This window comes from Mixophyes fleayi, chromosome 9 (assembly GCF_038048845.1).
Source record: "Mixophyes fleayi isolate aMixFle1 chromosome 9, aMixFle1.hap1, whole genome shotgun sequence".
NCBI classification, from domain to species: domain Eukaryota; kingdom Metazoa; phylum Chordata; class Amphibia; order Anura; family Limnodynastidae; genus Mixophyes; species Mixophyes fleayi.
In genome coordinates, this window is record NC_134410.1 from 130,533,886 (window position 1) to 130,558,539 (window position 24,654).

Sequence of the window (24,654 nt, forward strand, 5' to 3'; positions counted from 1 at the left end):
GGAAAAGAATTACAAACTAATTTGATAGATATTGGTGCTCAGAGAGTAAATGGAATATTTGCATATTAATACTTCTGTCTTGGGGGCAAAGTGTTACTGTAACTGCTGGAGAGTCCGGAATCTCTACAGTAACTCATTTCTAAATGTCTCTGATTATCATACCTGTCCCTACTTTCTAGGTCTCAGGTTTTAAAAATTTGACTCTGGAAAATGTTTTGCGCTGAAACTGTCCGTTTTTCAGTAGTAACCAACTGCACAATACAATTCCTCTTTTTATGCATGTGGTGTTATTACCATCTAATGTTATCCTCTGACAACGGCAGAACTACCTTGGGTGCAGCCGATATGTGGCTCAGGGTCCCCCCTTCCTCTGAGCAGCCCCCACAGCCCTCCCAGAACCCCCCTTACTGCTGTGAAAAGACAAGAGCACAGTCCTCGAGTGTTGCTCATAAGAGGTTCTGAAGAGGTTACAGCGCTATCGCTAGATCTCCACCCAAGCTTTGCTATGTGGCCTAGTAATTCACTGTTCTGCCCCTGTCTCTGGGATTTATTAATTTTGAATAAGAGTTTTTACATGCTGCACAATGTACATTGTAAGCAAGTTCTGTAACCAGGACAGGCTGAGGACTGCAGCGTCCCAGGGCCCCCGAGACAGCACATTACAGGCGATACTGGTGCTCCTGGATTGTCAGACCATCTAGTGATGCTTATTAGAGTTGGATTTACTACTTGTAATATTTGACACCTCAAATGACATTTTCTTAAGCAGCCGGGAGCCAGGTGGCAGACTGGATGTGTACGCGTCTCGCAGGCTGTCTGTGTGCACCCTGCCATATTGGAAGCAGGGACGATCTCTCAACACAAGCGGAAGGCGAAGGGGGAGGAAGGAGGCTGGCACCCGTCCTCACGTCTGCCACTGTCTGACAACGTGGCGGCTCAGAATCTAGACATACTGCTTCATGATTACATGTTTTGTTATCTGAATATTAATGTTTCTAATATAATCAAGAAATGCAGGCAATACATAAAGATAATTAATAATGTAAATGCTTTAGGGGCATATTTAACAACTAGTTATGTTACAATTTCGGGCACTTATCGTAAAATCCACGCCACTTGTAGTGTCCCGCATATTTATGGAAGGTGCATCGATATCTGCTGCTTTGCATTCTGCTTCGTTTTTGGGAGCAGCCACCATTCAACAGTACGGTGACTGCTCCTGGCCGTAATCTAACAAGTTCCGAAAAAAATTGTCATGTTGATGTAGTCAGCTGAAAATGTCAATGCTGTCAGCTCTGCTCCGAAGAGAAGAGCTGGACAGCGCATGTGTGGAGGGATCACATGATCCCTCCCTGTCACTCAGCGCTCGCTCTGCGACTATAGTTGCAGAGACAGAGCGGAGATATTTGTGCACATGCGCAGTTGCAGTAAGAAAAGCAACGAAGAGGACCAGGAGGAGATCCGGAGACAGCACATTACGAAGAGGGGAGTAAGTATGTTTTTTTTAATCACAGAAACAACAGTTTATCGGAACTGCTGTTTCTGTGTTGGGTTCTTCATAAATTTGAGAAATAGTTCAACCCTTATCAATGCGATAAGGATTGAAAACTATTTTTCACTTTATGCGAACATTGATAAATGTGCCGCTTAGTGTGTAGTGAAATGTGAATAAACCATTAGACACAATCAGGGCTCAGAGGAGGAGAAGATACGTTGAGAATGATAGTGGTGAAAAGAGCAGAGTCCTCCTCTCCGCGACACATGTGCAGGGTCCAGATGTCTGTGCCCGTGTACAGTACAACGGGGGCATCACAGGGCCCCTTTCAAGATGTTGCCCAGCGACGCACTGTATATGTCCCGGAGAGGGGGCAGTTTTATGGCAGACAATGGGTCACATCCTATACTGTGCGTGCCAGTTTCCACTTTAGCGGAAAGTCAAAGTGATTTCCAGGGGCCCTTTGCACAACGTAAAGAACAGCTACGGAACAGAAGTAGGTAATAAGGATGAGATAAGGCCATGGTTAGGAATCGAACCCACGACCCCACTGCTGTGAGGCAGTAATGCTAACCAAGAACACATCACGCTTCTGATTGACGTAAATCAGGCCAAACCAAACAGTATTTTATCAGAAATATGGGAATGTTTTAAAGGGGTGGTTATAAGAGTGGTAGGAGGGTGGATTTTAATGTGACGCTTGCACAACGCGCCTCTTCAAACCTTTCTGACTTCCAATCACCTAATTTGGGAGGTCGGCTCCCAGGAGCAGAGAGTTACATTAATAAGAGCTGGAGCCCAACAGGGCATAAACAGGACACAGCTGTGGGCCACAGGTGAAGGCTCGGTGGGCCATCTATTGCCCATCACTGGTCTGTACAATGTTGCTGTAATACGTCCACCTGACCTCCTGGATGGGTAACACATCGCCACCCTCTTTCACACCCATCTCGCCCACTTACTTACATGTAAACAAACAAAAACTATTTCACTTTCCACTCAAACTTTGGTTCCGGACCATTAGCCGTCTGACTCAACAAGTCAATAAGTTCACAACGTGTTACAAGAGCCTGTCACACTCACCACGCACAAACACAATTATAGAGCAAATATTTGTCAGCCTGACATTGCTGTAACTAGGGTGAACTTTAGATGGAAATGTGTTGTGCTCTCTCTTCCTTATTACACAAGTTACATCCATGGTTTGGTTTATTGCACAGATGAGCGAAATCTTCAAAACTGTTCCTCAAAATATTCATCACGTTACGTATTTGGCTAAAAAATTTCTCACGTCTTGCTACACAGAATTTGTCCTTAAATGTTTTCAGTCCAAACCCAATCCCCCTCCCCAAGAGAGATAAATGTCCCTTGTTGTACCAACTCTGTGCATTCTGCGGAACGCTGATTTACAAATATGATTACAGATCAGCATTCTGCAGAATGGCGAAACAACGCAGCTGTAGCCAGAACCTTGCTCCTATATGAAACAGGCTGCTCCAATGTGATTTCACCAAATTTTGCTCATCTGTAGTTGATAATTCTATATGTAAAAATAATAACAATAGTCCAGTCCTTGCCCAGTGTGAAATGTAGTATATGGTTGGGATCAGATTAAAGTTAAAGATAGCATATTCAAGGACTACAATTCCCAGCATTGCTGTCTGTAGCCCTGCTATATACCTTGTCGATGTAGGGGACTTATTTACATTCTACTCAAAAGTGATACTGAATTCAAATTCTTATGCTGAGTATTACATCTTACTGGAATAAACACTTGGTACTTGAAATAGGACTCAAATTGCCTGTTAAAACCTCAGAAACACACTGTTCAAGCTATTTACCAGAGAAGCAGTGAATATATGACCTTCCTTAGCAACATCTGTAACCAAGGAAACAATTGGTGCAGTACAAAGTTTCTATGGTTAAAGATGTTGCTAATGTAGATCATTTATTCACAGCTGATCTCTCAAATGACAGGAACTGTATGTTTCTGTGGTTTAAACAGGCAATTTCAGGCAAAAGTCCTATTTCAAGTAATAGGATTTATTGAAGCAAGTGGAGTTACCAGTGAAGTGACATCAGCAAAGATGTGCAGTAAACCACAACTTCCAATAACGTAAAACCTTATTAGCCGTCTGGTGTGGTCAGACAAAATCGAATACAATAGCGAAATTCTCTTATGCAAGTGATACATTTTTTGTGAGAAAAGGAGGATAGTGTAAGAGGGCAAATTATAGGGCCATCAAAAAAAGTTTTTGTTTTTTTCATGTACATTGTGTATTTCTTGCCATTATCCCTACTTTGTTTTTATCCCCGCAGCTACACCAGGTCCTCATCACGCATGAGCTTGTCACCTCTCCCAGCCAACACCGTCAGGAAGGATTGTGCGAGAGACTACCGCAAGCCAGGAAGGATTTTCAGGAAAGCCTGAAAGACAGAGATGTAAATACTTCAACCGCTTGGCTGGAATGTTGAGCCCCATCCTCGGGAGACTGGCGTGCGTCCTGTGTCAGACAGTGCGCTGACACGTTCTGGAGGGGTTACACACACACACACAATGAGCGAGTTATAACTGAAGGAGTCATATGGAGTTTTAAAAGTGTAAGGTGGAGGCAGCCGTATTGTGGGCTGAGACAATATTCATGAGAATACAGTTTTCAAGTCACTGCCTCAGTGATGTTACTAGTTCCTAATGAATTGATTGGCTGAGTATTGGTTCCACCCACAAAATTCCTTTTTTTTCCCTCGCTCATCACAAGACTGTTCGAAGTTGTGTCTTCTGCTACAGTTTGTTCTCTTGCCCCAATATTTCTTTGCACTTCGTTTGTGTATTGCTGCGGAATCATTGTCGGCTCATAAATAAAGGATGATGGAACTTTTTTGCAACAATGAATGAATGTTTGCAATGTAAATTCCACCACGTTTAACAATGATCATCTAAAAGGTCTCCGTCACAGCGCAAGATGGCGGCTCCTCTCGGTGTTACATCCAACATTATCCAGCCTGTGTAATGTTACCAAAACCCCTCTGTTTTGTCAGTGTAAAACTTTTTTTCAATGTGACAACTCTCACCAACTGGAGTACTTCTGTTTACTAACCCAAACAGCCAGTGACCACCCCTGTTTTGCTTACAATCTATAAATACCAGCGCCCCACAGACAAAACTACCAAATATATGGAGACCTCTGTGAGAATTTAGCATTTCCCTGCTTTGTTTTAGACACCCGTAAGGTAGAAGGGACAGTGGGGGATTTTGGGAAGCAGCTGATCACAAATAGAAGGGGGATTTCAATGATACATTTGTGAAGTGTATAGTTACCAATGGGTTATTTCTAGGTAAATTTTATTTGGAAATAACACCTTAATGCCGTCTTACCAACATTTATACCTCTCCCCCAAGGGCTGCGGAAAATTATTCTGATAGGAAGAGGTTGGTACGACTTGATGACACCATTCGCATTATCAAGATGGCAGATCATGGCGCTAATGTCATTATTACGCCCCTGTCCACTCAGCGTTCTCTGTGGTGGTCAGGACTTGAAGATGTGATTTTCAGGTACACATCCTTGCGGGAGAATTGCCTGGGAGTGTCTCACCCTAATCCAGGGGGTCTGCAGGAAGTTGCGGGAGAGTACGCAACTCTGGCTTCAAAAGTGACCCCGCAAATTAATAATGAAACGTTCTGTTACTAGGTCATTAAAAATGACTGAGGTTTATAGCACTGCAAACTTTCCTTACTAACTGCATTGTAGGAACTTTCCCACCAGACAATGGGAGTACTCCTGTTCACCTGACAATCTACTGTGATTTGTGGCTGAATTGTGGGGAAAATATGACAGGGAGTAATCTATAGGGTCATCTTGTTACCCAAAGTCTACAACAATTTGAGGAATCACTGTAAATAATGATAATTATAAGAGAGCCCGGAGTCACCCACCCCATACATTACACGGTACAATAACCAGCGGCTGTGATCATGTAATTGTCGGCCTCATTGCCCCGACAGCTGCTCACACAGGACATGGCAGGGGGAGGGCGGAGGTGCATGGCTGGATTATGGCTTTGTCATGTGTGATCTGAGGCCGCTGGGCCACGTTTCCATCCCTCTCCAAATCACCAGCCATCTGGTTCATTTTCTGCTAGCACAGGAAATCCAGGACTGTGAATTCCCCTCACACATAAAAAGGTCTGCTCAGGACAATATATCACCAAGGTAACTAAACGATACTGCCCCAGAGGCGTAAGGGGTAACCTACTCAGTCTCTCCCTAGGAGGGGAGGTCAAGTGTTACAGAAATAGGAGGTTCTGTACAAAACATTTAAGCTAGCAGCACTTACATCTCCTGAACAGGTCAGGGAGAGTCAACATGGAGGCTTAGTAACTCAGTGAGAATACCCACAATGATTTGCATCTATATTTAACATTTGAGAGCGGAACCGACCAATAGGTTTTGCACATTATAATGTAGGTGGTATTAGTAAGTTTGTCCGCTGACTCTGGGTCTCATGTGAATTTGTACTACTAGCCCACCATCCGGTTCTGGGCAGGGTGATATTATTGTGGGGCTTTAGAGTTAGAGACCCTGTTTTCAGATCGGGGTTTGGCCTCCTGCAAGCTTGTCCAGCACGGTATCTCAGTGGTTAGCACTTCTGCCTCACAGCACTGGGGTCATGAGTTTGATTCCCAACCATGGTGTTTGTGTGGGTTTCTTCCCACACTCCATAAACATACTGGTAGGTTAATTGGCTGTTAACAAATTGACCCTAATCTGTCTGTGTGTGTGTGTTAGGGAATTTAGACTGTAAGCCCCAAGGGACAGGGACTGACATGAATGAGTTCTCTGTACAGCACTGCGGAATTAGTGGTGCTATATAAATAGCTGATGATGATGTGGTGTGTGTGTGTGGTGGTGCGTTGTTGTGAGCCAACGACTCCTCTGATAACACATGTATGAAATATATTATTGGAGCAAGGCAAGAGTTTCAAAAATAAATAAGAATCCTTCCTTTGTTACAAGGGATCAAGGTAGGAACGTGCTGTGTAATCTTCCAGGTGCGAGGTGCAGGCTGCTCGCCCCATGAACACTGCGTGATACTGCGGGAGGTGTTCCAAATTCTCTTGTACCCCGGACTGGCCGAGGGTTAGAGAGCAGATAACCATCTATTGCTGAGTGTTCTGGCAGCTTCAAGATTACTTAATAACTACATGGATAACTTGCTGTCCTTTAACGATTTACAAAGTGTAAACAATCTGTAACATGGAAAAAAATTATATAACCAGTGTTACATTGTATCTTACATTGTCTCTGCTGTGTCCCCAGGAAATACAATCGAATAATTTCTATTGTTGATACCCAGCAATAACCAGATGTCAAAGCTTTATAGAATGGGCTGAAGCTGGCAGTATAGACCCAAACCTGCGTTACACAGGTGCAGGTGATGAGCACACTGGGGTGGGACCTACGTCAATTTGCGTTGCGCATCTTGGGTGAAATTGCTCTGCACATTAGTAGAAAGTAGGCACATACATATACCTCTTTGCAGACGTGTGATCCTGGCACTTATCACGGCCTGCATTTGATGAGCCGTGATGGGGTGGGGAAGGAGCGTGCAAATACAGGCCAGGTGCACGCAAACATGGTTCAGGCAGACACACACATATATGCCTGGTAGGAGGTGTATGTTTTGCACCTACTATAGGGTGTGTATGTGCTGATGAGGACACCTCAGTACATGTGTGAAAATGAAACATTTTTCCTCATCTAAAAAGAATCTGTCATCACCCACTACACGGAGAACCCAGCGGTGACTCCCCTGTAAGATTGTTGTTATACTGTCCCTAGCCACAAAATAATATCTTATTTTTGCAATTAGGTGCAAAATTATTCAATTACCACTACTAGCCCCCAGTGTGCGAGGAACATGTGACAGGGGCAGTGACATGATGTGAGGAGGGGAATGGAGGCAGCAGGAAGCCACAGGCTGAGAGTTATATAGTGGGAGGAGCAGGGTCCCCCAGCAGCACAGAGTATATCAGGAGATGAGTGATGTGTTAGTGAGGACAGGGCTGCATGTGACAGGGGCAGTGACATGATGTGAGGAGGGGAATGGAGGCAGCAGGAAGCCACAGACTGAGAGTTATATAGTGGGAGGAGCAGGGTCCCCCAGCAGCACAGAGTATATCAGGAGATTAGTGATATGTTAGTGAGGACAGGGCTGCATGTGACAGGGGCAGTGACATGATGTGAGGAGTGGAATGGAGGCAGCAGGAAGCCACAGGCTGAGAGTTATATAGTGGAAGGAGCAGGGTCCCCAGCAGCACAGAGTATATCAGGAGATGAGTGATGTGTTAGTGAGGACAGGGCTGCATGTGACAGGGGCAGTGACATGATGTGAGGAGGGGAATGGAGGCAGCAGGAAGCCACAGGCTGAGAGTTATATAGTGGGAGGAGCAGGGTCCCCAGCAGCACAGAGTATATCAGGAGATGAGTGATGTGTTAATGAGGACAGGGCTGCATGTGACAGGGGCAGTGACATGATGTGAGGAGGGGAATGGAGGCAGCAGGAAGCCACAGGCTGAGAGTTATATAGTGGGAGGAGCAGGGTCCCCAGCAGCACAGAGTATATCAGGAGATGAGTGATGTGTTAGTGAGGACAGGGCTGCATGTGACAGGGGCAGTGACATGATGTGAGGAGGGGAATGGAGGCAGCAGGAAGCCACAGACTGAGAGTTATATAGTGGAAGGAGCAGGGTCCTCCAGCAGCACAGAGTATATCAGGAGATGAGTGATGTGTTAGTGAGGACAGGGCTGCATGTGACAGGGGCAGTGACATGATGTGAGGAGGGGAATGGAGGCAGCAGGAAGCCACAGACTGAGAGTTATATAGTGGGAGGAGCAGGGTCCCCAGCAGCACAGAGTATATCAGGAGATGAGTGATGTGTTAATGAGGACAGGGCTGCATGTGACAGGGGCAGTGACATGATGTGAGGAGGGGAATGGAGGCAGCAGGAAGCCACAGGCTGAGAGTTATATAGTGGAAGGAGCAGGGTCCCCAGCAGCACAGAGTATATCAGGAGATGAGTGATGTGTTAGTGAGGACAGGGCTGCATGTGACAGGGGCAGTGACATGATGTGAGGAGGAGAATGGAGGCAGCAGGAAGCCACAGTCTGAGAGTTATATAGTGGAAGGAGCAGGGTCCCCCAGCAGCACAGAGTTTATCAGGAGATGAGTGATGTGTTAGTGAGGACAGGGCTGCATGTGACAGGGGCAGTGACATGATAAGAGGAGGGGAATGGAGGCAGCAGGAAGCCACAGACTGAGAGTTATATAGTGGAAGGAGCAGGGTCCCCAGCAGCACAGAGTATATCAGGAGATTAGTGATGTGTTAGTGACAAACGCACGTCTACATGAAACAAAGATCATACATCCGACTTGTTTGTAATGAATGTCCCCCAGTGTGTGACAGCGTTGAAGTCAGGGTCATTAGGTGTGTGACAGCGTTGAAGTCAGGGTCATTAGGTGTGTGACAGCGTTGAAGTCAGGGTCATTAGGTGTGTGACTGTAGACGGAGCTCGTAGGGACAGGAGCGCAGTAATTTTTGGTTCCCCAGATGTTTGTGCTGTTATGAAGACGGAGTAGGAGCAGTGAGGAATCTCAGGAATCCTATCACACTGAGATCACAGCTGGGACCATAATATTTGTGTCTCTCGCAAACATGTCTGACTGAAGCAAAATGTCAAATACAATGTACAAAGGGCAGCTGATAATCCCTGTATAGAATCAGTGTTTACTGTATGTGGGATATCTATAGCACGTTGTACTGACATCGCACAGTGTTCTAATAAAAGCACAAACTTCATCCACTCCCTTCATTGTCAGCCAGAGTCAGGGAGGGTAATGACATCAGATCCCCATTACATCCGTGTTCTCTGGATGTGCCCATGTTGTTTGTTACTACCTTTCATTTAAAGTGAAACGACACATTATTATATAGTAACTCATCAGAAAATAATAAAAGACTGTCCACCATACTTATATTCACTAACTCACTGCTCTGCTGTAAGTTTTACTACACATCTACAATACTTTGGGCTGTATGTCCTGCTGTGCTCCATCATCCCATTATCTTTCTCTAGTAGTAATGTATTTATATCATCAGGCTATGATGTTTATTTGCATTACTCTGGGCCAGGACAAATCACTGCTGTGCTCACTACATTGGATACAATCAGGTGCGCACGCAGGGGGGGTTTCTGGTTCTCCAGAAACCCCTCCCCTCCGTGAACAAACAAGCACAAAACAGCATGTATTAACATGCTAAACAATGCGCCGGCAGCCCCGCCGCGGACGCTTCTTTGAGAAGCCTCCGCTCGGTGCTGGCTGCTGTACAGTTCAGAATCCCCAATGGAGCTGCAGCTCCTCCCTCATATCTGCAGGGATTACCACACTGGCCTGGTGAAAGGTGAGAGATCACTATGGCCAAATCTACATCTTATACACCTATAGATCGGTAAATAGCAATATTGTATAGTACTCACAATTTCACACACCAACCCTCAAAAACACCCCCTCTAAACACACCAATAACGTGATAGCACTACACACATAAGGCACACAGACAAGATACACACAGAAACACACACATGTCAAAACTTTTGTCATCTTTGCCTATTTCTCCCATATTTTCTCACTGTAAAATCTTGCCCAGTTTCACAACGTTAGAGGGGAGATCTGTGAAAGTTTCATTTTGTCCAGCTCAAATTGCCATCATGAGGCAAATCATCAATTCCAAAGATTTTAGATGCTTTTACTTTGCTGAGCAGAATCTCCCTTTTGCCACTCATTTGAATAACTCTGCATCTTAGTTTCCACAGAAAGCCCATTAATATGCGTTGCCCATAGATATGAATGGGAAAATCTCAGCCAATCACAAGTAACTAGACTGACTTGGCTTACTGTGACTGTAAGGTAGATTTTTTTTCAAGCTTTACATAGCAGGCTAAAATAGTGGATCCTATAACATATTGGTTATCATCAGCTATTTATATAGCGTTATCAATTCCGCAGTGCTGTACAGAGAACTCACATCAGTCCCTGCCCCATTAGAGCTTACAGTCTAAATTCTCTAACATACAACACACAAACAGAGAGAGACAGACTAGGGTCAATGTGTTAGCTGCCAATTAACCTACTAGTATGTTTTGCATATATGTATGTAATATAGTCCAAACTTGTGTCATGGTATCAATGTTTTTTCTTTATTTTTGTGGTAGTTCATTTTTTAATGTGCGTTAGAAATGCTATTTTGATGTGCGGTATCATTGCTAGTTTAAATACGGAGTGTCAATACTCATTTTAATGAAGGGTTTAGATTGTTTTAATGTATAGTATTTTAGTGTGTAGTAGGAATGATTTTTTTATGTTTTATTTTGCTTTGCTCCGAATTCAACCATTTCGAAACCCCCCCTTAAAAATCCTTTGCCCCTGACAATGTATCCAGACAGCAGCTTTGTGTCATATCTCAGTGTGTCAATTATTTATTGCTCTGTGATAGGATGCGCTGTCCAATCATTCACATACTGCTCTGTGATAGGACACGCTGTCCTGTCATTTACATTCTGCTTTGCAGTAGGATATGCTGTCCAGTCATTTACATATTGCTCTGTGATAGGATGCGCTGTCCAATCATTTATATACCACTCTGTTATAGGATACATTGTCCAGTCACTTACATATTGCTCTGCGATAGGATACGCTGTCCTGTCATTTACATACTGCTTTGCGATAGTATACGCTGTCCAGTGGGTTTGCATAACTTTACATACTATCTGTAGATCACAGTAATGTGGGTGGCTTATCACAGTTGTTTAGCATCTAGGAGTGTATCTGACAGGGGTGTAACTATCACAGGTGCGGTAGCTACAGGGCCCAAAAGGTGAAGGGACCCAGCATTGTTGCTCTACTATCATCATCATCGCCATTTATTTATATAGCGCCACTAATTCGGCAGCGCTGTACAGAGAACTCACTCACATCAGTCCCTGCCCCATTGGAGCTTACAGTCTAAATTCCCTAATACACACACACACACACACAGACAGACAGACAGACAGACTAGAGTCAATTTATTAGCAGCCAGTTAATCTACCAGTATGTTTTTGGAGTGTGGGAGGAAACCAGAGCACCCGGAGGAAACCCACGCAAACACGGGGAGAACATACAAACTCCACAGAGATAAGGCCATGGTCAGGAATTGAACTCATGACCCCAGTGCTGTGAGGCAGAAGTGTAGTATCAGAAGGGTACAGCCAAGGTCTTTTTTGTTAATGTACTTGCCCCCGCCCCCCCCCTCCCCCCCACCCCCCACTCTGCTCTACCGATGAAGGCCTGGAAGGAGAGAATGAGATCGGCAGGCCTCTACCCAAATTTAGCTATGGGTCCGCCCCATGATAACCAATACATAGCTTGTAGCTTTTGGGGCTCCAAAGCAAAAAGAGAGGAGAGAGGACAACAGAGTCATTACGAGAAACATATGAAGTGAGAGGGGCAAATCCTAGGTCAGGGAGAATGAGTGAAAGTTTGTTTCAGCGCTATTGGAAGCTGATGACTCTTCTCCATCCTTGTTTAGGGACAGGATCACAACTCATCACTTATACACAAAAGGTTCGATCAAAGTTACACCTTAGGCCGCAGGCGAGGGATTAATAAGTCACACAGAGTGTACGTCTAAATTAACTACGAATGGAGGATTTCATTTAATATTAAGATTCTTGATGAATCTGAAATTAGTCTTTTAAAAAAGGCCAAGCCCAATCTTTTTAATCTATTTGCCAATCTGAATAATTATATCAGAACAGTAAATCACGAGAGATATTTTGCGCATAAAGTCTTAAAAAAAAGGTTAAAATTGAAGAGATGCCCATTATTCTGGATGAACAAGATTTGGAGGCTTTAGGTGCCTTAGAATCCCTAAAAGCAGAATGTCTGAACAATGAAGAGTCAGAGAAACTGAATATCTTTTATATAGGGAACTCTGGTCCATAGAAAGTGTATAGGAATAAATCGAATATGTATCCATTACAATTCAAAAGGTCCTTTGTGGAGAGTTTCTATGAAGTACAAAGGAGATCATTAGAGCATTGTGAGATACAGCCCATAAATAACCACTTAGAGATAACTTAACAAAAAAGAGGAGGGTGACCCTACAGATATAATCTCTGATACAGAGGTCACTATAAACCATCTGACAAAGTGGGCGGCTGGTGATCTAAAATGTGTCTTATTATCAGTCTGTAGCCCTGAGACAATTAAGTGACATTAAATTCTACACTAAACTTGATAAAGATCCGACCGTTATGTATCAGAACAAACTGAGACATATCCTCGGTTTCCAAATAAACTTTTTCATATTTTGTTTATTTCACATTCTGTAGCGGCCACTAAATATCACTTACCCACAGCACACAAATCCCCCCCTCTCTCCTGTTATCTTGGGAATGGGCTCTCACACAACTAACCTATCTGTTTTTGTAGATTCACATTGACATAGTCACACATAAAAGACACCACACATCTTCTAAAACTGGTTGAGTCAGTTTGTTGGACGACGTTCCCATCAGTTTGTGACTTGTGACGCTGAATCACTTTATTCCAATATACCACATAAACTTGGCCATTTGGCTGAACACTTTTTGAAGATTTTTTTTTCTTCATGGATTAAAATTTACGTGACTTCATGTTCATATCTATAATGTTAATTTTGAAGAACAATTATTTTTTTATCTTATTCACGGTTTTATTTACAGATACTTGGGACTGCCATGGGAACTTCACTAACCTCTATATGGGACTCTTTAAAGAACAGAGGCGCCTCATTCATCATCATCATCATTTATTTATATAGCGCCACTAATTCCGCAGTGCTGTACAGAGAACTTACTCACATCAGTCCCTGCCCCATTGGAGCTTACAGTCTAAATTCCCTAATAGAGACACACACACACACACACACACACACACACTAGGGTCAACTTTTGATAGCAGCTAATTAACCTACCAGTATGTTTTTGGAGTGTGGGAGGAAACCGGAGCACCTGGAGGAAACCCACGCAAACACGGGGAGAACATACAAACTATACACAGATAAGGCCATGGTCGGGAATTGAACTAATGACCCCAGCGCTGTGAGGCAGAAGTGCTAACCACTAAGCCACAGTGCTGCCCAATCCAAGCGTAGGGTCCGTTATTGCTGCTTTAAAAACATAACTTTCACCCTGCACATTAGACGTGATGTAATCTCCCCTGTAGCTGACAGAGATCAATGTGAGGGAATACTACCTGTCATATTTATTAAATGATAAGTCAATATTTTTTCATTCGTTTTTTTTTTTTTGCAGACCTGGGTTAGGTTTGAACCTTATGGACCCGGGAATTTGCTGGGGTGGGAGGCTCTGTCATCCGGCAATATCCCAGGTTCATGTACACGGGATATTGCTGGGTTGACAATGTGGAAATGTAGCACGTTCTGGAGGGAGCAAAAATGTACAGTAATATTACTCACTTTCAATGAGATATGTAATCAAGTTTAAATAAAAAAAAAGAAGCAGAGACTGCCCCAATCGTGCTGCTACTACCCAGACAGGGCAAGAAGAAGCAAAAGAGGAGAATAAGTTTCTCTCTTGTAAACAGCCTGAATCATTTTATAGACCAGAGGTACAACAAAGGGGTGTATATGAGCACAGACCTGGATGCTCATAATTCACAGAACAATTTTCAGCATTTCATTCCTATTTAATTCACAACAAAATGTCATGGTATTGTGTAACTGGTCATTCTAGTGTCCAATGAACACATCTTGGTGCAGAGAAACAACCAACGGGGCCACTAAAGCATCATTTCCTCCTCAGCAGCTTTACAATAAAGAGAAATAAACTTTAACACAACAACCTAAGCATCCAGGAAAACATGGGGGTTTCATGGCTGACCTCACACCTGGAATTTCTTCTTGTTATTTAAATATGATGGGGAAAATCTTTTGGGCAGTTACATCTTTATACACATTATCCCCATTATTATAGAACGGGATAATGTACCTCCACATGCTGGTACGATTCGTCTTCTTCTGACACCCCAAGAGAACAGCCCTAAATCAGACACAGCAACCTGAAATACGTCATTAGTTATAGCTGACGTCATAGTTTACCTAACGCAGGGTTAGGGGAGAGGGACATCGTTAGATGCAGAGTGTGAATGCCAACAATAACCCAGTGTGAGTGCATCATTTACATGATGACATTTGCTGGGCAGTCCTCGTACAGCATACATGTGAAATCCTAACGATATTACAGCTATTAGACTGACTACATGGATATGGTTCACTTATAACAAAGGAGTTCACACAATCCTGATATTTCATATCCCTTCGTTATAATAATTCTGAGATACTAGATCAGATCATTTAAATGGATGCGTCTTCATCTCAGTGAAAAGTACAACAATGTAACTAACATTCCTCTCACAAAAAGTGCTGATAAAAAACTTTATCCTAATGATATTGTAGCTATGAGGCTAACAAAACGGATGTTTCACCTACAGTGAGTGAGCTCACGCTGTCTGACATCCTATATCCTGGTATTATAATACATTGGGATATTCCAACTTATTTTCTATTATCAGACTAAGGGGTAGACTTCTCAAAGCTTCTAACAATAAAAGGGGAAGTGTTGCCTGTAGTAACCAGATTCTCACTCATTTCCTAGAATGTACTACATAACCGAGAGCTAGATTGTGATTGGTCGCTATGGGGGACAACTCCACTTTTCCTTTTTAGAAGCTTATTACCAAGTGATTTGGGGGTACTTCTATAGGTCTCAGTACGCACCCCTGTGCTTCTCCAGTTAGCTCCGAAATGGAGATGAATTTCGCATCAGGACTTTTGGCGATATAAACTACACTCTGCTACTGAATTTTACTAACTGAGCGATTCCTAATATATATATATATATATATATATATATATATTACAGTGATGGACAACCTGATACACATCAGGGGGCCACCCATTACCCCTAATCTCAGTAATAAGGTAAAACAGTGCATTTAATCAAAGAAAGAGACACCTATCTGTAATAACATATCAGCAGCATTTTACACACGTGTTACACGCTATGACAAATACATCAGACAACAAGGCAGGAAGGAGCTGGGGCCACTTAACAATCATTTGTGTCTCAGACTCAGTAATATACAATATAATATATGAGATTCTTAGTGCACGTTTAGATTAACATGGTGACCTCATTCAGGTGGGTCCTACAGTGACAATTCATTCCTATAACAGGTACATACCTCTCTGCTGCATCTGACTACACACTACAGATAATGTTGATAGGACCTAGGAGTGATCTACACCAGGATTTCTCAAACCCAGTCCTCAGAGCCCCCCTAACAGTCCATGTTTCCCCCCTCTCCCTGCTGGAGCACAGGTGTAGTCATTACTGAGTGATACATTGTAACAAATCCACAGGTGGTGTAATTATGTCACTGGTCACCTGGAAAACCTGCCCTGTTAGGGGTCCCTGAGGACTGGGTCTGGGAAACTCTGAGCTACACTAATTAAAAGCACCTATGGATAAGAGGGAGGGGGGTGCTGGGCCAAAGTAAAGGCAGTCACAGCTCTCAAATAAAGGGGTGGGGGAGGGATTTGCCTGCAAAACCCAATCTGTCAAATGTATAAAAAAGTGCATAATCAATGTGACTATACATAATACAGGAGCACAAATACAAATTAAGAAACATCTGTGTAATATCAATATAATATCTTAAATTAACATGAGGTTGTGGTTTTTTTTTTCTATATAAGATCTGGTTAAGCAGAATAAGCAGCAACAACGTTCCTTAGCACCCAGCTGAGTCACAGGACAGTGGTGACTGTAGCTGGGGCAGATGGGGGTTAGTTCTGCAGAGTCAGCGCTGGTCATTGTGGTTAGACCGTACACAGACTGTACAAGTTATGTCACACTACAGCTGTGTGCAGAGAAATTCTCCATATACAGCTATTTTTTCAGTCATAACTGGCTTTTTCTGCTGATTTCAGCCCAGTTGACATTATTTGTGTAAAGGTCGTGTCAGAGTAGAGTTCATTCAGCTTAGTTAGGGATGAAGGACAACTGTAAAACAGAGGCAACAAAAATAGAAAAAGAAAGGAAATTAATACAAAAAGCAATTAACCCCCTCCCCCCTAGTCTGCTTGTCACTAATGTGGGGGGACAAGCAGCGTGAGGTTCCCAGCCCCCCATAAGCTGCAGCCAGCACCAGGCTATGACCGTGGCTCTCCAAATGTTGTGAAACTACAAGTCCCAGCATGCCCTTCAGGGCTGTTCCTGCCACACTTACCCTGCACACATGCGCGATGATGTACAGACCAAACACTCTGCGTTTATTTTTGTCGTTGCTGTATAAAAGCAGAGTATGGAACCACAGAAATAATGTCTGTGCGATTCGACGGATTGCAGCTCAAAAGTCGCGAAAGTCAAAATTAGTTTTATTTTTAAAAATTTCAGCTTGTAAAAGACAACTGACTTCTATGAGCTGTGACCTCATCGTTCTCAGCCGAGACGCCAACACTAAATATACAATTAACACGTTCACTTATATTTATAGTTGACAACTATTGTGTGTTTGTCCCAAAGAAGACTATGAAGCCTCTCTGTATGTTTAATTGAGGTAGAAATTTTAAGCTTTGTTCCCTGACGACCTCATCTGACCCTTTATCCACATACTGCGATACCGCGCAGGTGGCCATCGTGTCTCGATTCTTTACAGCTTACAAATGCGACTGGCCATTTACACCCATCGGTGGCTTTTATTTCTTGCTTTTGAAACTTTGCTGGTGCTTGTTTATCAGTGATGGAGAAGTAGCTGTCACAGCGCTTTCTGTTATTACATGAACGGTTTCACTGCCGCTGACAATATGGACCCGTGAGTGTGTGTCTGTATGTAGTAGGGAATTTAGACTGTAAGCTCCAATCGGGAAGGGACCGACGCAAATGACTATATCTCTTCTGTACTGAGCTACGTAATATGATTGGTGCTATATAAATAAATGATCATTTTTAAATCATTTTTTTTTATTAATGTGTAGGCAGCGTTTTGAACAGCACCGCCTCCTGGCCAGGGGAAGAAGTGCTCTGAGGGAACAACCTATATGGGAAATATTCCTTCCCCAGAAGATCCCTCTGATCTATGGACATGAGTAATGCTCCATGGGTGGGGTGGGGCTAAATGTGTCACCATGGCCACGCCCCCTGCTGTGATAGGCTGATATTGGTAACATTTGACAGTTGGCTGGGTCTAATGACGCAATCTGTGTTGCCAAACCCCCATGACGGAGCCCCTTCTCAGACATAATGATGCCACAGTTGGCCAGTATGGGTATAGCAGGCCATACCCCTCCTGTACAGGGGCTGGACCCATAGTGGGCTACCTTGGGCATCTTATGGGCTACCTGAATATTTTTTCCATTAAAATGTTCCTAATAGGCTGCTGAGCTGAGTCTCGACCCATCGGCTAAAATTTACCAGCCAGCCTCTGATTCTGTGCCTTAGACGTGGGATAGAGAGGACAGAGACTGTAAGGAGGGCTGAGACTGGGTGAGAGGGTCAGGGAAGGTACATAAGGGTTCGGCCACAACATTTCGGTACAGTGGGTCCATATGCTTCCCGCGTCTCCCCCCAAATAGACATTACCTTGACAATGCAGGCATTGGGGGCTGCAGCAATCATTCTATACAATGTCCCACCAGCACTTCAGCTTCATTACCAAACTTCTGTATTGTTACCTCTGGTGAATCATCGGAGCTTCCTGGATTGCTACATGCCCAGATGCTTACACTTAGCTGTAACAAGAATCATCCGTTCTACTTCCCACTATTACCAGGCACAGTATATGATCCCCGCAGAACCACATTCTTAATATCAGGTTACAGTTTGCAGTCACAGAAGGGGAAGGAAGTAAACTGTAATATGAAAACTTGTCTAGTCAGTGGCAACATACTGATACAATGTGACACATGGATACTGATACAATGTTGCACATGGATACAGTGTTTCAGTCCAGCTCAGCTGTTACTAAGGGCCTCATGCAGAGTTAGATGTATCATCATCATCATCACCATTTATTTATATAGCACCACTGATTCTGCAGCGCTGTACAGAGATCTCATTCACATCAGTCCCTGCCCCATTGGAGCTTACAATCTAAATTCCCTAACATACACACAGAGAGAGAGAGAGAGACTAGGGTCAAATTTAATAGCAGCCAATTAACCTACCAGTATGTTTTTGGAGTGTGGGAGGAAACCGGAGCACCTGGAGGAAACCCACGCAAACACGGGGAGAACTCCACACAGATAAGGCCATGGTCGGGAATTGAACTCATGACCCCAGCGCTACGAGACAGAACTGCTAACCACTGAGCCACCATTTTATGTAAAAACCGCTGATGTAACACAATTGCACATGTATACTTTATGCGGAGCTGTTTGTGCGACTCAGCATACAATGTTAAATGCGTCTGTTGCCTAAAGATATCTTTAATATATATCATGCAGTTTAAGGGGGGAATTCAATTGACTGTGTTATTCGTGAGAACAACGCGGCCCGCACACTATTAACATTAGTACGGTAATTTAAACCCAGATGTTTTCTCGCAGCTCACAGACCTGCGGGCAAAAATCAGCATTGAAATGACCGTACTAATGGTAATAATGTGCACTATTACTGTAGTAACTGTCAACTGAATTCCCCACTAAGGGGGCTTGTGCACTATTACTATTATTATGGAAATAGTGCGCTTAATTACTGTAGTATTTCAACGCCGGGTTCAATTTACTGTAATAATGGTAATAGGTTTAACACTGCGCTACATCGGGGGGAGTTGAATCCCCCCCTAAGAGTATAAAAATAAACAAATAATAATGAAAAAATACCACCGTTCCCCCTAAGCAAAAAAAGTGATTCAAGCAACAGCCCACAAAGCGTGATCAATGTGGGTACGCCTCTCTATGGCTAGATACACCTACATATGCTAAGTACGCCTCTCTATGGTTAGATACACCTAGATATGCTAGGTACGCCTCTCTATGGTTAGATACACCTAGATATGCTAGGTACGCCTCTCAATGGTTAGATACACCTAGATATGCTAGGTACGTATCTCTATGGTTAGATACACCTAGATATGCTAGGTACGCCTCTCTATGGTTAGATACACCTAGATATGCTAGGTACGTATCTCTATGGTTAGATACACCTAGATATGCTAGGTACGCCTCTCTATGGTTAGATACACCTAGATATGCTAGGTACGTATCTCTATGGTTAGATACACCTAGATATGCTAGGTACGCCTCTCTATGGTTAGATACACCTAGATATGCTAGGTACGTATCTCTATGGTTAGATACACCTAGATATGCTAGGTACGCCTCTCTATGGTTAGATACACCTAGATATGCTAGGTACGCCTCTCTATGGTTAGATACACCTAGATATGCTAGGTACGTATCTCTATGGTTAGATACACCTAGATATGCTAGGTACGCCTCTCTATGGTTAGATACACCTAGATATGCTAGGTACGTATCTCTATGGTTAGATACACCTAGATATGCTAGGTACGCCTCTCTATGGTTAGATACACCTAGATATGCTAGGTACGTATCTCTATGGTTAGATACACCTAGATATGCTAGGTACGCCTCTCTATGGTTAGATACACCTAGATATGCTAGGTACGTATCTCTATGGTTAGATACACCTAGATATGCTAAGTACGTATCTCTATGGTTAGATACACCTAGATATGCTAGGTACGCCTCTCTATGGTTAGATACACCTAGATATGCTTGGTACGTATCTCTATGGTTAGATACACCTAGATATGCTAGGTACGCCTCTCTATGGTTAGATACACCTAGATATGCTAGGTACGTATCTCTATGGTTAGATACACCTAGATATGCTAGGTACGTATCTCTATGGTTAGATACACCTAGATATGCTTGGTACGCCTCTCTATGGTTAGATACACCTAGATATGCTATGTACGTATCTCTATGGTTAGATACACCTAGATATGCTTGGTACGCCTCTCTATGGTTAGATACACCTAGATATGCTAGGTACGCCTCTCTATGGTTAGATACACCTAGATATGCTAGGTACGTATCTCTATGGTTAGATACACCTAGATATGCTTGGTACGCCTCTCTATGGTTAGATACACCTAGATATGCTAGGTACGCCTCTCAATGGTTAGATACACCTAGATATGCTAGGTACGTATCTCTATGGTTAGATACACCTAGATATGCTAGGTACGCCTCTCTATGGTTAGATACACCTAGATATGCTAGGTACGTATCTCTATGGTTAGATACACCTAGATATGCTAGGTACGCCTCTCTATGGTTAGATACACCTAGATATGCTAGGTACGTATCTCTATGGTTAGATACACCTAGATATGCTAGGTACGCCTCTCTATGGTTAGATACACCTAGATATGCTAGGTACGTATCTCTATGGTTAGATACACCTAGATATGCTAGGTACGCCTCTCTATGGTTAGATACACCTAGATATGCTAGGTACGCCTCTCTATGGTTAGATACACCTAGATATGCTAGGTACGTATCTCTATGGTTAGATACACCTAGATATGCTAGGTACGCCTCTCTATGGTTAGATACACCTAGATATGCTAGGTACGTATCTCTATGGTTAGATACACCTAGATATGCTAGGTACGCCTCTCTATGGTTAGATACACCTAGATATGCTAGGTACGTATCTCTATGGTTAGATACACCTAGATATGCTAGGTACGCCTCTCTATGGTTAGATACACCTAGATATGCTAGGTACGTATCTCTATGGTTAGATACACCTAGATATGCTAAGTACGTATCTCTATGGTTAGATACACCTAGATATGCTAGGTACGCCTCTCTATGGTTAGATACACCTAGATATGCTTGGTACGTATCTCTATGGTTAGATACACCTAGATATGCTAGGTACGCCTCTCTATGGTTAGATACACCTAGATATGCTAGGTACGTATCTCTATGGTTAGATACACCTAGATATGCTAGGTACGTATCTCTATGGTTAGATACACCTAGATATGCTTGGTACGCCTCTCTATGGTTAGATACACCTAGATATGCTATGTACGTATCTCTATGGTTAGATACACCTAGATATGCTTGGTACGCCTCTCTATGGTTAGATACACCTAGATATGCTAGGTACGCCTCTCTATGGTTAGATACACCTAGATATGCTAGGTACGTATCTCTATGGTTAGATACACCTAGATATGCTTGGTACGCCTCTCTATGGTTAGATACACCTAGATATGCTAGGTACGCCTCTCTATGGTTAGATACACCTAGATATGCTAGCTAAACCTAGGTATGGCTAGGTACACTCAGAAGTTTGGATATAGGGCACCCATGTTCCGGAGCACCAAGCAGAGTGGGAGAAACCTTAATTATTGATGACACAAACACAGTTCCCTCTAAACATGTGTCCAAATGTTTATATACTTTGCTTTATGTGATCAGAAAGATGTCGTTCATTCTTTATATCTTTCCTAATGGCAGCAAAATATCTTGTATTGTTTATGATATTAAGTGTTGTTGGGCATTTTGCTGGTTGGTGGGGTTTAGTAGAGTCTTGGGCCCCGGGTCCCCCTCCTAATATCTATAAGCACCTAAATCTTGTGTTCTGTAGAGTAATGGAACAATTAGGGAGGCAGTATAGGTGAATAACTATATTATGTCTCCCACATAGGAGGGATGTGTGTGATATTCTCTCTGGCTAGTAACAGTTACAGAGGATTTCTATTGCATCTGTGCGATAAATACAAATTCAACAAATGTCTTCTACGGTCAGGGTGACCCTGGCTGACTGGATAATATAGAAAATAAAAGTGTTTTTGCCTCTCCTGTTATTGAGGACACAAAGTTTCCAGGCTAGAAGCTTCTTCCTAGTTACAGGGAGTGATTACTGTCATAGTATGACTATGTATTGTTAGAGCAGCCAGGTTTCATCATTCTTTTATTGTGTCTTTCTGTAAACACAGTAAATACAACTATGTGTGTGTGTGTGTGTGTGTGTGTATGTGTGTGTCTGTCTATGTGACTCTGTGTGTCTCTATGTGACTGTGTGTGTGTCTGTCTCTATGTGACTCTGTGTGTCTCTATGTGACTGACTGTGTGTGTATGTGTGTGTCTATGTGTCTCTGTGTGTCTCTATGTGACTGTGTGTGTGTGTGTGTCTATGTGTGTGTGTGTGTGTGTCTATGTGACTCTGTGTGTCTCCATGTGACTGTGTGTGTGTGTGTGTCTATGTGTGTATGTGTGTGTCTATGTGTCTCTGTGTGTGTATGTGTGTGTCTATGTGTGTGTGTCTCTATGTGACTGTGTGTGTGTGTGTGTCTCTATGTGACTGTGTGTGTGTGTGTGTCTCTATGTGACTGTGTGTGTGTGTGTGTGTGTGTGTGTGTGTGTGTGTGTGTGTGTGTATGTGTGTGTCTCTATGTGTCCCTGTGTGTTACTGAAGTCAGCCAGTCTGTGAGCGGAACCAATTGTCACCCTACATTTTCTGGGACCTGGTTACAGCACTAAGACATAATGGGTCTGAGCCATTAAGGAAAGTAAGGCAAAAAAAAGGAATAACTTGACTCCTGGACAAAACCATGTTACAACACAAGGGGTGCAAATCAGTTATTATTTTGCACATAAGATAAATACTGGCTGATCTTCCATGTAGCACACAGATACTTGATAGCTGTATTTGTGCACTGAGAATTAAAGTTGATCTAGGACCTGCCCTACCCCAAATATACGGTACATCTGTCCCCACATATTACATTTACCTCCCCTCCAATGTAATATGGTTTTATCTAGGTGCAGAGTTAGTTAGTGAACCAGGCCCAGTGTGTCACATGTCTCAGTGACATCACAGCTTCCTAGTAAAGCGATGGGCTACATCATCATGGATACGGGTCTATCTTTATGTTTAATTACTCCACTGATGTCATATTTACTCCTGTGGCCCCGTCTGTTCCTTGTCCTTATTCCTTGGTTGCATAACAATCACTAAATCCTACATTTTCTGAGACCAGGGGCTAGATTTACTAAGCAGTGGGTTTGAAAAAAGTGGGGATGTTGCCTATGGCAACCAATCAGATTCTAGCTTTCATTTATTTAGTACCTTCTACAAAATGACAGCTAGAATCTGATTGGTTGCTATAGGCAACATCTCCACTCCAACACAGCTTAGTAAATCTAGCCCCAGGTGTCTCGTTGTGAGTTAAGAAAACATTTAGCCCGGGCATACCCCTGAAGCGTAGTGCACCTCCTTCTAAAGATCGCCCCACACATACAGATTTTATTGTGTAACACAATCATCTTTGATAGATTAAAACAATGATGTTTGCTTCATGTGTGTAATGAAGAAACGATGCAATCAGGAATGGCTCATGCATGAATGTGCAGTGTAAGGTTCTTCCATACCGCCACAAGTCTACATTTGTGCAACTGCACCTGGATTTAGGATGAAACACTTGACCATGTCTGTTTGCACCAGAGGATAAGAGGAGTTGGGAGGATGCGGAGTATGGATTGGGCACCTAAGTTTGCACCCACATCCAAAGTTGAGATTTATTACACTTAAAATATTGTGCAACTTTTTGGGGCACTTTGTCCAACGTAAAAAAAAAACATTCACAAAGACACAATATTATACTGAATGCGGCCGGACAGATAGAGCTTAACGCGTTTCACTAACACTAGGAACGTTCCTTCAGAAGTTAACAATAGTCACATGTATTCCTTCTGCTCTATTGAAACGTGCAATAACCAATCACGTTGTCCCAAACTCACAGGTAGCTTCATTAAAACCATTATTAACGCTTCACAAGCCTGGTGTCAGCAAATGACTCTTATGCTATACATCATTTAAAATCCTAAAGAAATATGCTAAGAATAAAATCAAATGTGAAATTAATACTTAAATATAATGGCGCTGATGCGGAGTTGTAAATATATGTGTAAAAAAAAAACGATCAAGAAAAACGGATGTAAAA

The 24,654-nt window shown here is 42.9% G+C and overlaps 1 protein-coding gene across 4 annotated transcripts in view; it reads right to left on the reverse strand.

Annotated features, from left to right (window-relative positions):
• LOC142101343 (uncharacterized) overlaps positions 1–24,654 on the reverse strand; it is a 196,831-nt gene that overhangs the window by 22,715 nt on the left and 149,462 nt on the right. The window contains exon 1 of one of the 4 annotated variants that reach the window (XM_075185760.1): positions 3,796–3,882. The exons of the other annotated variants lie outside the window; for them this stretch is intronic. Within the exon in view, the coding sequence (XP_075041861.1) occupies positions 3,796–3,831 (36 nt within the window). The 5' untranslated portion in view covers positions 3,832–3,882. Of the gene's footprint in view, positions 1–3,795; positions 3,883–24,654 lie in introns of those variants that run through there. 4 annotated transcript variants of the gene reach the window in all.